General features: G+C 45.6%; 1 protein-coding gene across 28 annotated transcripts in view; it reads right to left on the bottom strand.

The window, feature by feature from the left end:
- Nucleotides 1–14,100, bottom strand: part of cast (calpastatin) — a 114,927-nt gene that overhangs the window by 78,567 nt on the left and 22,260 nt on the right. For 5 of the 28 annotated variants that reach the window (XM_084317323.1, XM_084317296.1, XM_084317309.1 and 2 more), the window contains exon 1: nucleotides 11,343–11,488. The exons of the other annotated variants lie outside the window; for them this stretch is intronic. In XM_084317323.1, coding sequence (XP_084173449.1) covers nucleotides 11,343–11,420 — 78 coding nt within the window. In that variant the 5' untranslated portion in view covers nucleotides 11,421–11,488. Of the gene's footprint in view, nucleotides 1–11,342; nucleotides 11,489–14,100 lie in introns of those variants that run through there. 28 annotated transcript variants of the gene reach the window in all.

The raw sequence follows: 14,100 nt of genomic DNA, 5'->3' as shown, positions 1-14,100 counted from the left end.
CCCATTTCTGCTTTGCACTAGATAGTACTGTACATTAGTACACTGCATAGTATTGTGTATTGTATATTATATGGTAACTCAGAACATTGTACATATGTCTATACCGAACAACTGTGACCTCATTTTCTTCTTCTAAATTCATGCTATATTATGTTATTATGTTATTTGATAATATCTTGTCTAGCACAGTCTCTGGAGCGTAACAGTAAGAAGCATTTTGTATGAAAGTATTCTGTACTTCTGTATGACAACTATTAAAGAACTTGAACTTGAACTTGAACTTGAACTTGTGTGCTTAAACATTTTTAAATAAACATTTACAGACTTTTTTTTTTTTAATGGCTAAACGTGATTTAGTAATTTTGCAACCGTGGGTCTCACAGGGTACTTTTAACCCTGTGAGGCCCAAATAAAAAAGACATTAGCAACTTCAGAGGCCAGAGGGTGAGACCTATAAACACATGAAGGGTGCCGTGACTGAAAAAATAAAGGTTGAGAAACGCTGGTATATGGTGTGGCTCTTTGTGGTACCACAGTAATTTTTGTGGCTCTTAATCTCTGACTGGTTGGCCACCCCTGACCTAGGGCTATAGTGACACAAGTCCCTAGAAGCTCTACTGTATATCGTACCCCATATACTGTAAATCAGGAGCTGTCAAAGCAAGCAGCACTGAGTATATGAAGAAGCTCAATGTCACTTCGGCGCTACAGCAGCTTTACAGAGCACACACACACGCACACACACGCACACACAGTCACACACATATTCAATTACAGAGGTATTCTTATGTTAAGTGTCCTTTATAGCTCAGTGAGTTAGGGGTGTTAGTGTCCTTTATAGCTCAGTGAGTTAGGGGTGTTCTATTTTGCGTCTGAGCTGCCCTAGGCCTACTTCAGTTGCCTTCAGTTCATAGTAGGGTTGGCTGGACCCATACAAGGCTTTTGGCTCGGATACATATTTCAATATTTGGGAGCTTAAATTTTGAATAAAAATCGATATGCTGGTATACTTTTTTGTTTTTTCCATTCAGTAAAGAATGAAAAAAGATTTATTTGAGCAAAAACCTTTCATTGTTTATTGCTTTAACCATATATTTAACATAACCATAACAAATTAGGAAAATATTTTGTCTAACACAAACATATAACCTTGTGCTTAATTGTGGCATCTGCTGGCCGCGAGCCGCTCTGCCTCTGCGTTTTCGCTACATTTCCCATGAGCATCTTTGCTCTGCCATCTGTTCTTTTCCTGCGTGCAGACTTTCTGAGGAGAGAATTCTTGGTTTCCTGGTGATCAAGGTGGCTCCATGTTCATTTTCCATTGTTGCAGAAAATACCTGGCGTTCTGCGCGCAAGAAACGATCACGTTCGTTCTAAGCGTGTATCTGGTATCGTAAGAAGGCTGACCACGCTGGTCGCACCAGAGCATGTGAGGCTAGAGCAGAAGGCTGACCACGCTGGTCGCACCAGACCATGTGAGGCTAGAGCAGAAGGCTGACCACGCTGGTCGCACCAGACCATGTGAGGCTAGGGCAGAAGGCTGACCACGCTGGTCGCACCAGAGCATGTGAGGCTAGACCAGAAGGCTGACCACGCTGGTCGCACCAGACCATGTGAGGCCAGAGCAGAAGACTGACCACGCTGGTCGCACCAGAGCATGTGAGGCTAGAGCAGAAGACTGCTGGTCGCACCAGACCATGTGAGGCTAGAGCAGAAGGCTGACCACGCTGGTCGCACCAGAGCATGTGAGGCTAGAGCAGAAGACTGCTGGTCGCACCAGACCATGTGAGGCTAGAGCAGAAGGCTGACCACGCTGGTCGCACCAGACCATGTGAGGCCCGAGCAGAAGGCTGATCACGCTGGTCGCACCAGAGCATGTGAGGCTAGAGCAGAAGACTGACCATGCTGGTCGCACCAGAGCATGTGAGGACAAAGCAGCTAAAGTGAGCTGTGAGTTGAAAAATTACACTTTGTTACTTTAAAATAAGAACAATATTCTATTAGAACATGAACATGGAACACATATATATGGGTGGGACTTATAGTGGTATATTGGTAAAGGACTAATATTGGTCTAATATCAGTCTAGCCCTATTTCTGCAAACCAAAAGTACTACTCAAGTATTTTGTTTATGAGAAGCTCAAACTAGACAGCTGAGATATCAGAAGATACCACAGCATTTAAACATCTGGTTTATGAGAAGATCAAACTAGACAGCTGAGATATCAGAAGATACCATGGTATTTAAACATCTGGTTTATGAGAAGATCAAACTAGACAGCTGGGATATCAGAAGATACCATGGCATGTAAACTAAAGTATCAGGAAAAGTAATGGAATATAATAATAGATGGTGATCGATACTAATAAAATGGAGTATTGGACCGTTCTTAATGGCTGGGTATCGCAATACGTTTCTAGTATTGGTGTATGGTGCAACCTTACTCTCTCTCCCTGTTCTCGTCCTCACCACCTTACGTCTTCTCTTCTTTCATCTCTGTACGTTCACCTCCCCATCCTCTCTCGTCCCTCGTGTGTCTCTATCTCTCCTGCGATCGCCTGATCTCACCGCTGCTCTCTGTCCGGTGAGCGGGGGGGACATTCTTCACTCAGCTGGATGTCCACGTACCCCATCTACGCTTCTAAACTTAGCCCTGTACATTCTGCCGGCTTTGTTTACCCACACGCTCTGGCCCGCAATCAGGACTGTTCATTCAGGACTGTTGTTTTGTACTCGACGCAACTTTAAAAAGCACAATGGTGACACAAAAACCCGATGTTCTAGTTGTGAAGCCTTTTCACTTAAAAAACGGTTGATGGTTTTGGAGTGAGAGAGAGCAGAGAGAGCAGAGAGAGATAGATAAGATAAAGAGAGAGAGAGAAGAGAGAGAGCAGAGAGATAGAGAAGAGAGAGCAGAGAGAGAGAAATATATAGATAGAGAAAGAGAGAGAGAAGATAGAGGCAGAAAGAGAGAGCAGAGAGTGGAGCAGAGAGAGAAAGAGATAGATAGAGAGAGAGAGAGAGAGAGAGAGAGAGAGAGAGAGAGAGAGAGAGAGAGAGAGAGAGAGAGAGAGAGAGAGAGAGAGAGAGAATTGTAATTGCAAAAGAAATCCAAGACTCAACCCTCAGTCTTTGATTAAAATGTGTTTGCCAGATGCTAATCATGAGGATCAGACAGTTCTCACCTTAAACAATAGAACATGAGATGGTGGAGCTTGTGCTCAACACATCGTGTCGTACTGCTCCGTTTAAACACGTCATTTGACAAAGAGGCCATTGCTATCGGGATACTTTCAGTGATAAGGCACATGTGAAATCGAGACACTCGCCTCTCTCTCGTCCAGTCATATCGCCCCGGTGACGGTCAGAACTAATTATTGTTGGGAAGGTTAGACATCTAATACAGTGATTAGACGGTCACTACGCAAAACATTCCAACAGTGTGTAAGTCCCAGCGGCTGTGCGACTGCTCGGGGTCAGGCTATTTCCTGATCACACTAGGGCTGAGCCCAAACGTTTGAACGTTCGAACCATCGTTAAATCCTAAATCAACATTCGAATATTTAATAAAAAATTTAAATAATTTTTTTTCCTATTCATTCTGTTTAACACTTTGAGTGCCAGCGACGTGTTATGTCGTCTTTTCATGCCCCCCGTTGAGTGCAGACGACGCGAATTGTCGTTTGTTTTTTTATTAGCGATCTGAATTCATATTTCATCAACCGAGTCTCCCGTTGGTACAGCAGCCCCTCTAGGAGCTCCGATGGGAAAATACCGCCCCCTATCGTCTATCCCCGTGTAACTGCAGGCCATTCGATTATACTGGTGGATCTGTGGAGGGGGAGCCTCCTCGCTCCACTATGCTGGCGAGGGATCTGATGATGAGGGAAGTGATCGCGAGTTGGAAAGCAGCCTGGAATATATATTTACAGCAGCCAATAATCAATCAATAAACGCGATCGATATTTGGAATGGCGATCAGGAATTGGAATAATCTTTTTGGAGAACATCTGATCTAAGGTAAGGAGTCTATGTTACCAGTTTTAGGATAATCAGAGCTGTATTCACTGAGATAACAGCGTGTCCCGTATGTGTATATGTGTGTGTGATGTTGAGGAAATGAGGGAATCGATTTCTCAGCTCGCTTATATAGCGTGCATAAGTACACATATACTATCGATAATCTAGCGTTTATTTGAAAACGATTCATAAATAGGCCGACAAATGACAACGTGTCTAGTGTATTCGAGAATATTCCAATAAATGCCGATAGCTTTTCGAAATGCTATAAAAAGGATATGAACCGATTAAAAAACAATCCGTTTCGACAATGTTGACTGCAAACAAGTCATTGATAAGCGGTGGGCAGATACATAGCCATAATTTAAAACATAGCTTATGCGTTTTTAACGCTATCATTGAAGTGGATGATGGCACTCAAGGACATTAATCAACGTTATGGCCGGCACTGAAAGTGTTAAACCAATGGTTTTTTTTCCTTCACAGTTGCAGATAAAGATTAGGCTACACTAATATTATAGTATTAAAAGAAACTGATGAGTTATAATCATTAACTCATTGGACGCCAGACCCGATTATAGTCGGGTTAACTCGCAGACTGTTCAGCGCCAATCACGAGTATAGTCGGGTTTTAATCGTTATTTCTTTTATTAGCGATATCCATTCATTTTCATCCATCCAGCCTGCTGTTATCGTTGGGAATGGGTCTGAGCTCGCAAAAGGGCAAATACCGCCCCCTACGCCTTCCGGCTGGTATTGCACTCCACTGGGAATGGTATAGTTTTTTTTCTGGGATGATCCAAGCCGTGTGGGCGTGGTTTAAATAATCAGGCGAGGTAACCTGATTTCAACGATACATCTGCGACCCCCCCCCCTCATATGCAATGCTGTTGAACGTGGCACGGACCTCCGCGCCCAGTACTTCAAATGGCAATCAGATAGAATAGAATTGGATTATTTCTTTTGCATTACATCAGATACAAGGTAAGAACATTATATATAAATTTGATCGTTGATCTGATATGTATTTCTACCCGATCGACGCTGTATCTGTGTGTGTATGTGTGGCTGTTTTCTGTTGGGTAGGAGGGGGGGGGGGGGGGGGGGGGGGGGCACGGTCTAAACAACATTGCATGCGTGCACGAGGAAGGACAATAATGATGATCTAGCGTTGATTTCAGGAAGATTCGATAATCATCCGAAAAATTACAACATGTTTTGTGTATTCCACTAAAGGGCTATTTCTCTGAAACTATACTCGTATTCAAAACGGTATAAAACGGAAATGTACCGATGAACAAACAATCCGTTTTGTACATGTTGACTGCAAGCAACTCACTGATAATCGACGAGTGTATTAGACCCATTTAGCCATAATTTAAGATATATTTTAAGCACTCGCAAATCTCCCACTCCTCCCATTGATTAAAGCGGTGGCGCTCTACCGCCCTCTCTGCGCACTTACGTTGTGGTGTCCAATGAGTTAAAGAAAGTTGATTTAATTGATTTAGTTGGGCTGGAGCTTCTCCCTGGGCTGGGTCTGGGGCTGGAAAGTTGATTTAATAAAAAAATTTAATACTAATTTAATCAGATTAATCACTTTATTCAAATTGAGGATTTAGTTTGAGGATATTTATTAAAAAAGAATTATAATAATTATAAAAAAAAAGATATATATATATGTTGGGCGCTCTAGTCTAGTGGCACACCATGTATCACTTCCCACTCCCGGTGACTTCCATTTGTCGCATGTCTTCCCCGCCTCTTTTCCCGTTCATCCTCTCCTCATCTGTCGGTCATGTCTGACCATGAAAAAGCGATAAACGCTAAAAAACGTATATAAAAAAATAAATAAAAAAAACGAAAGTTCGAACGTCCGTTAGAAAAACCCTGACGAACTTTGAATCCCAAAAACAGTCTTCGGGGACAGCCTTAGATCACACGTGTCCGTCGATAACCTCATCTGGTTGCTCTCGGAGTGCGGCGAACACCATGATCATACCCCAGATGGGTTCGTCAATAACAAACGCACGTTTTCAGGTGAGCACCGGAGGCCTGGACACTTTCCCAGGGGTGGTTTTATGTAACCGAGGCGCTGAGAACCCAGTGAGCTTGATGGGATTAGATCAGCAGTGAGGCCGAAGACAAACTGACAGTCAAGCGGAGAAATCTCTCTTTAGCGGCTCTGACGCAACAACATCCTGACGCTTATTAGGGGCGACAGTGGCTCGGGAGGTAGAGCAGTCATCTGGCAATTCCGGCGGTTCCCGGTTCGATTCCCGCTCCTCCCGGGGCAGCGTGTTGATGTGTCCTTGAGCAAGACCCCTAATTGCTCCCGATGAGCAGGTTGGCACCTTGCATGGTTGCCTCCGCTGTCGGTGAGTGAATGTGTGACTGAATGTGTGAGTGAATGGGTAAAAATGTGAGTAACAAATTGTAAAGCGCTTTGGATAAAAGCGCTATATAAAAAAGCAGCCATTTACCATTTAGGGATGTGTTGAAGGACCTCAACTCTCGTTTCATAACAATAGAGGGACACTAAAGGGAATGCAATGCAAGTAGGTAATAATTCATTCCCATAAAACACGTGTTTACTAACTCAAAGGTTAATGCATACCTGACAAGTTGACATGAACACTAGTAGGTCTATACACACCTTATTCTCTCATGATGGACAGAAAGGTAACTGAGTGTCTGTTTTTTGTTTACAATTTCTCTCTCTCTCTCTGATCTCTCTCTCTGTCTCTTTCTCTCTATCTGCTCTCTCTCTGCTATCTCTCTCTCTCTGCCTCTATCTTCTCTCTGGCTGCTCTCGCTCTCTCTATCTCTTTCTCTCTCTATCTATTTCTCTCTCTCCTCTCTCTCTGTGCTCTCTCTCTGCTCTCTCTTTCTCTCTCTCTGCTCTCTCTCTGCTCTCTCTCTCTCTGTGCTCTCTCTCTGTGCTCTCTCTCTGCTCTCTCTCTCTCTCTGTGCTCTCTCTCTCTCTCTCTGCTCTCTCTCTCTCTCTCTCTTTCTCTCTCTGCTCTCTCTCTGCTCTCTCTCTCTGTGCTCTCTCTCTGTGCTCTCTCTCTGCTCTCTCTCTCTCTCTCTCTCTCTCTGTGCTCTCTCTCTCTCTCTGCTCTCTCTCTCTCTCTCTCTGCTCTCTCTCTCTCAGCCTGGGGGTGTATCAGTCTGGTCCATGTGATCGATATCCCACGTCTCTCTCTCTCCAGCTAGAGCTGATCAATACACACTCTCTGTTTACAGCGATATAAAACCCTCTGTACATGCTATGCTACGTAAGAGAATCGGTTTGGTGTTTCCAATGATTCACTCGGTTGGTGCAACACAAATAAATTCCCCACAACGTAGACCATACCATTAACAGTCCTTTCAGCTCCCAGGACTGGATCATGACAATCCTGGCCTGCGAGCACAACAGAGAGTGTGGGACACACTAATGAATGGATAAATAAACATAGCAAGCATGTAGTGACTGAGATACTGCATAACGGCACAAAAACACAGTCTGACATACCATATTTACACCCACTCAGCTAATAACTGCTGTATTATGTTTGACAGATTGTACATCCTCACAGGAAATACACAGGGGAAGCAGATAATCGGGACACCATTGTCCAATTGTCAACGGTATACTTTAAAAAGAAAAAGTCCACCCGAAAACTGAATTTACACTGTGCTATTCCAATGATCTCGGACAAAAAGTCAATATCTGTCTCCCTAAGCTGGACCGATGGAAAGAAGGTATCAAGACATGTGACGTCTTAAGTTTGTCCGTTGACTATGAATTGTGGGCTCGTAGAAATGTTGTTTGAGATGATACATCCAAATGAGTTGTATAATATTTACATGTAGGGCTCACAGCTCTGAATCAGAACCCACATCCCAGGAAAACCACTGTGGAGGATAATAGTAATATTATTCACAGTCTGCGGAGTAGCTCCAATGATCTGTGTCTCGGTGACATCATCATCATCATTTTTTACAAACTCAAAACCTAATGCATACTGTAGACGCAACAAGTAGACGCAAACAAACACCAGTAGGTCTATACACACCTTATTCTCTGACAATATTCTCTTGAGCAACTGTGTGTGGTTTTTTGTTTACCATTTTTCTCTCTCTCTGCTCTCTCTCTTTCTCTCTGCTCTCTATCTTTCTCTCTCTCTCTCTCTGCTCTCTCTCTTTCTTTCTTTCTCTTTCTCCCCCTGCCCGCTCTCTCTCTTTCTCTATCTCTCTCTGCTCTCTCTTTCTTTCTTTCTTCTCTTCCCCCCCTGCTCTCTCTCTCTCTCTCTCTCTCTCTCTCTCTCTCTCTCTCTCTCTCTCTCTCTCTCTCTCTCTCTCTCTTCTCTCTCTCTCCTCCTCTCTCTCTCTCTCTCTCTCTCTCTCTCTCTCTCTCTCTCTCTCTCTCTCTCTCTCTGTGAATTTATACTTTCACGCCCGGTGCCCATTTCCTGTGTGTGTGCTGTGGAATGACTGAAGCAGATGAGATGCAGGGGGAAGGCAGACTGCACCGCCAGTGTGTTTAGTACGCAGGGCCTGGGAGTCTGGCCCAGACACCAGGAACACACTCTCCTATCAGAGAAGCGCAGACAGGCTTATCTGTCCCATTCATGATTAATTAAACCCACACCTGACTTTAACATACAATGTGAGTCAATGGTACACTTACTGATAGTCAAGGCAATGACAAGATGACAAATACGCTTTCAACATCGTAGCCTTATCATCCACTATCCACTCAGAAAGTATGTCTCTCTGTCTCTCTGTCTCTCCTCTCTCTCTCTCTCTCTCTCTCTCTCTCTCTCTCTGTTCTCTCTATTTCTCTTTCTCTCTCTCTCCTTTCTCTCTCTCTCCTTTCTCTCTCTCTGCTCTCTCTCTTTCTCTCTCTCTGCTCTCTATCTCTTCCTCTCTCTCACTCTATCTCTTCCTCTCTCTCTCTCCTCTCTCTCTCTCTCTCTCTCTCTCTCTCTCTCTCTCTCTCTCTCTCTCTCTCTCTCTCTCTCTCTCTCTCTGATAATCATATTATTATCAAACTTCATTACAAACACATCAAAGACTTGCCTGGTCTCTTATTCCAATGTCACAGTACACTACAAACTACACACCCATTCAGGATCGGCCCCGGTCATGTTCCGGTTAGCGACGACGTCAATGTATTATATATAAAGTCATACTGTAAAAAGGCGGTCCAATAGGCTAGTGAATATCAAACAAGACTTCATTCACACGCCTGCGTGTGCACACGCGCACACATACAGTATAAACACACATTGACAGAGCCAGCCACACACACACACACCTACACACACACCTACACACACACCTACACCTACACACACACACACACACACACACACACACACACACACACACACACACACACACACACACACACACACACACACACACACACACACACACACACACACACACACACACACACACACACACACACACACACACACACACACACACACACACACACACACACACCACACACACACACACACACACACACACACACACACACACACACACACACACACACACACACACACACACACACACACACACACACACACACACACACACACACACACACCACACACACACACACACACACACACACACACACACACACACACACACACACACACACACACACACACACACACACACACACACACACACACACACACACACACACACACACACACACACACACACACACACACACACACACACACACACACACACACACACACACACACACACACACACACACACACACACACACACACACACACACACACACACACACACACACACACACACACACACACACACACACACACACACACACACACGTCCCTTCACAACCAGCTCCCACATTCCCTGCTGACAGACATAACTGGTAGCAAACAGCGAGTCTTGAACAACACAGGCCTTGTCTCTGCCTCTCAGTCAAAACTAGCCACAACACACACTCTGCTTCTCACTCAAAACTAGCTACAATAACAATACATACTCTGCCTCTCAGTCAAAACTAGATATAATACTCTGCCTCTCAACTTGTATAATACACACTCTGCTTCTCAACTTGTATAATACACACTCTTCATCTCAACTTATATAATATACACACTCTGCCTGTATAATAGACACTCTGCTTCTCAACTTATATAATAGACACTCTGCTTCTCAACTTATATAATAGACACTCTGCTTCTCAACTTATATAATAGACACTCTGCTTCTCAACTTATATAATACATACTCCGCATCTCAACTTATATATACACACTCTGCCTCTCAACTTATATAATACACACTCTGCCTCTCAACTTGTATAATACACACTCTGCCTCTCAACTTGTATAATACACACTCTTCATCTCAACTTATATAATATACACACTCTGCCTGTATAATAGACACTCTGCTTCTCAACTTATATAATAGACACTCTGCTTCTCACTTATATAATACATACTCCGCATCTCAACTTATATAATACACACTCTGCCTCTCAACTTATATAATACACACTCTGCCTCTCAACTTATATAATACACACTCTGCCTCTCAACTTGTATAATACACACTCTTCATCTCAACTTATATAATACACACTCTTCTTCTTGCAACTTGCACAAGTCGACTTTGAGCTTCTCACATTCCACCCCTCATCTCCTCCCAGCCCAGAGAGAGAGAGGGAGAGAGAGAGAGATAAAGAGGGTGTGTGTGTGTGTGTGTGTGTGTGTGTGTGTGTGTGTGTGTGTTTGTGTGTGTGTGTGTGTGTGTGTGTGTGTGTGTGTGTGTGTGTGTGTGTGTGTGTGTGTGTGTGTGTGTGTGTGTGTGTGTGTGTGTGTGAGAGAGAGGGCAAAAGAGAGCAGAGAGAGAGAGAGAGAGAGAGAGAGGAGGGCGAAAGAGAGCAGAGAGAGAGAGAGAGAGAGAGAGAGAGAGGAGAGAGAGAGAGAGAGAGAGAGGGCGAAAGAGAGCAGAGGGAGAGAGAGGTCTGACTTGGATTACTGCCAAGGCAGCTTCTCCTCATGCCGTGCCTTCCCGTATAAGTCCTCCACTAAACATACAAAAACACATGCATGGCCCAAACCACTGGCGCACGTTCAAAATCACAACAGGATCTGAGTGCACACACGTCCTAATAACTGAAAACTAAACTTTTATATTAACAAACCAAAAAATACATTGTGTACTTTCAATTACAGTAAGTTACACAACACTGCATGTCTTCGCCACACAGACACAAGACAGACAGACAGACACACGGGAGACACACACACACACACACACCTGCTGCTCCACGGACACATCCTGGAGGCCGGGGTGGTCCTGTTGTGGGCCTCGGATCCAGCTCAGTAACTGGCCCATGTTGGCTGAGAGTGTCTCGTAGTTATGTATCAGCCTATGTGTGTCTCTGCCTTCTCTCCCGATTACAGCATGCTCCCAGCGCACAGGGGAAGGCGGGGGAGGAGAGAGGGGGAGGGATCAGAGAGAGAGAGACAGTGGGGGAGTGGTCTGAGGCAGGGAGCACTGGGCTGGGGATGGGAGGGGGGATCCGAGCGGGTGTTTTTTTTCGCTCAGCAGAGGCTGGGCTATAAAAGGAACGGCCCCCGATCAGGGCTGAGATGGGAGTGTCCTCCTGACCATGGTGGTGCATGTCTATAATAGCGCTTTTATCCAAAGCTTTGCAATTTTGCATTCTTTGCATTCACCCAGTCACTCACACATTCACATACCGACGGCGGAGGCGACCATGCAATGTGCTCAACCTGCTCATCGGGAGCAATTAGAGGGTTAAGTGTCTTGCTCGAGGACACTTCAACACGCTGCCTGTGAGCAGCGGGAATCGAACCGGGAACCTTCCGATTACCAGGCGACCACTCTAACTCCTGAGCCCCACTATTTCCCAGATGACCAGGGACCAACAACCACCTGAAGAGTGCCCTGACTAGGGGCCGACACCCACCTGAAGAGTGCCCAGACTAGGGGCCGACACCCACCTGAAGAGTGCCCTGACTAGGGGCCGACACCCACCTGAAGAGTGCCCTGACCGCGTGTATCGCTTCCGCAACGGAATTCGGTTTCCGGGACGCGCTCGCTTCCTCAATTTATACGCATGGAAGTATTGACTGAATGAATGAATGAATGAATGAAAACTTTATTTAACAGATTGCAGAATGGATACAATACAGTACGGCTCAATACACACAATTGTTAAGGGGATGCAGACCTGAGAAAGACGTTTGTCTTGTTTACATCAGGGTCCCCCATTTTCAATTCATATAGAACGACTACGCCGTAACAAATCATTAAAAAAATATACCGTTAACTGGAATATGTTGTGCCTTTACACATATGTTGGATTATGTAATTGGTTTGTCATGACAAACAAATAAAAAAATCGCGATTTACCAGCTGGCTACAACATGTGTGTTGTGTAGCCACTTCCTCCGCGGCAGGAATACTAAGCTCCCCCTTAAGCTCCAGGAGAGAGGGGAGAGGCTGAAAACCCGCAGTTCTTGCCCGCCTGATGGGAGCCGAATCCCCGCATCCGATTTGTCTGATGAATACCCCCAAACATGGAGGTCCCGAATGCATGGAAGTATTGATTGCGCCGTAACAAATAATTAAAAAAAGATACCGTTAACTGGAATATGTTGTGCCTTTACACATATGTTGGATTATGTAATTGGTTTGTCATGACAAACAAATAAAATATCGCATCCGCCGGCTGTCTCTGGCTTGCTCCAGCGGACACCAGAGCTCAGCCCGCGGCGAGAATGTGCTGCCGCGAGCGGCATCGCTGAGCTCTGGCTCTGACTACATGCAGTCACTGAGTGTTGTGTTGCTGTAGCCAGCGGGTAAATCGCGATTTTTTTTATTTGTTTGTCATGACAAACCAATTACATAATCCAACATATGTGTAAAGGCACAACATATTCCAGTTAACGGTATATTTTTTTAATGATTTGTTACGGCGTAGTCGTTCTATATGAATTGAAAATGGGGGACCCTGATGTAAACAAGACACACGTCTTTCTCTGGTCTGCATCCCCTTAACAATTGTGTGTATTGAGCCGTACTGTATTGTACCCATTCTGCAATCTGTTAAATAAAGTTTTCATTCATTCAGTCAATACTTCCATGCGTATAAATTGAGGAAGCGAGCGCTCGCTCTGCCGACTGCCGCGCGTGGCAGCGGCAGAGCGGTGGATAGGGGGGCGGGTCACGTGGGGGTCGCAGCCAATCAGAGGAACCCGGAAACCGAATTCCGTTGCGGAAGCGATACACGCGCCCTGACCAGGGACCAACACTCTCCTGAAGAGTGCCCTGACCAGGGAACAACACCCACCTGAAGAGTGTCCTGACCAGGGACCAACACCCACCTAAAGAGTGTCCTGACCAGGGACCAACACTCACCTGAAGAGTGCCCTGACCAGGGAACAACACCCACCTGAAGAGTGTCCTGACCAGGGACCAACACCCACCTGAAGAGTGCCCTGACTAGGGGCCGACACCCACCTGAAGAGTGTCCTGACCAGGGACCAACACCCACCTGAAGAGTGCCCTGACCAGGGACCAACACTCACCTGAAGAGTGTCCTGACCAGGGACCAACACCCACCTGAAGAGTGTCCTGACCAGGGACCAACACTCACCTGAAGAGTGTCCTGACCAGGGAACAACACCCACCTGAAGAGTGTCCTGACCAGGGACCAACACCCACCTGAAGAGTGTCCTGACCAGGGACCAACACTCACCTGAAGAGTGTCCTGACCAGGGAACAACACCCACCTGAAGAGTGTCCTGACCAGGGACCAACACCCACCTGAAGAGTGCCCTGACTAGGGGCCGACACCCACCTGAAGAGTGTCCTGACCAGGGACCAACACCCACCTGAAGAGTGCCCTGACCAGGGACCAACACTCACCTGAAGAGTGTCCTGACCAGGGACCAACACCCACCTGAAGAGTGCCCTGACCAGGGACCAACACTCACCTGAAGAGTGTCCTGACCAGGGACCAACACCCACCTGAAGAGTGTCCTGA

This window comes from Notolepis coatsorum (genome assembly GCF_963971535.1).
Source record: "Notolepis coatsorum genome assembly, chromosome: 6".
Classification (NCBI taxonomy): Eukaryota; Metazoa; Chordata; class Actinopteri; order Aulopiformes; family Paralepididae; genus Notolepis; species Notolepis coatsorum.
The sequence above is the reverse complement of the archived record's forward strand: the minus strand, read 5'-3'. Positions and strand labels throughout refer to the sequence as shown.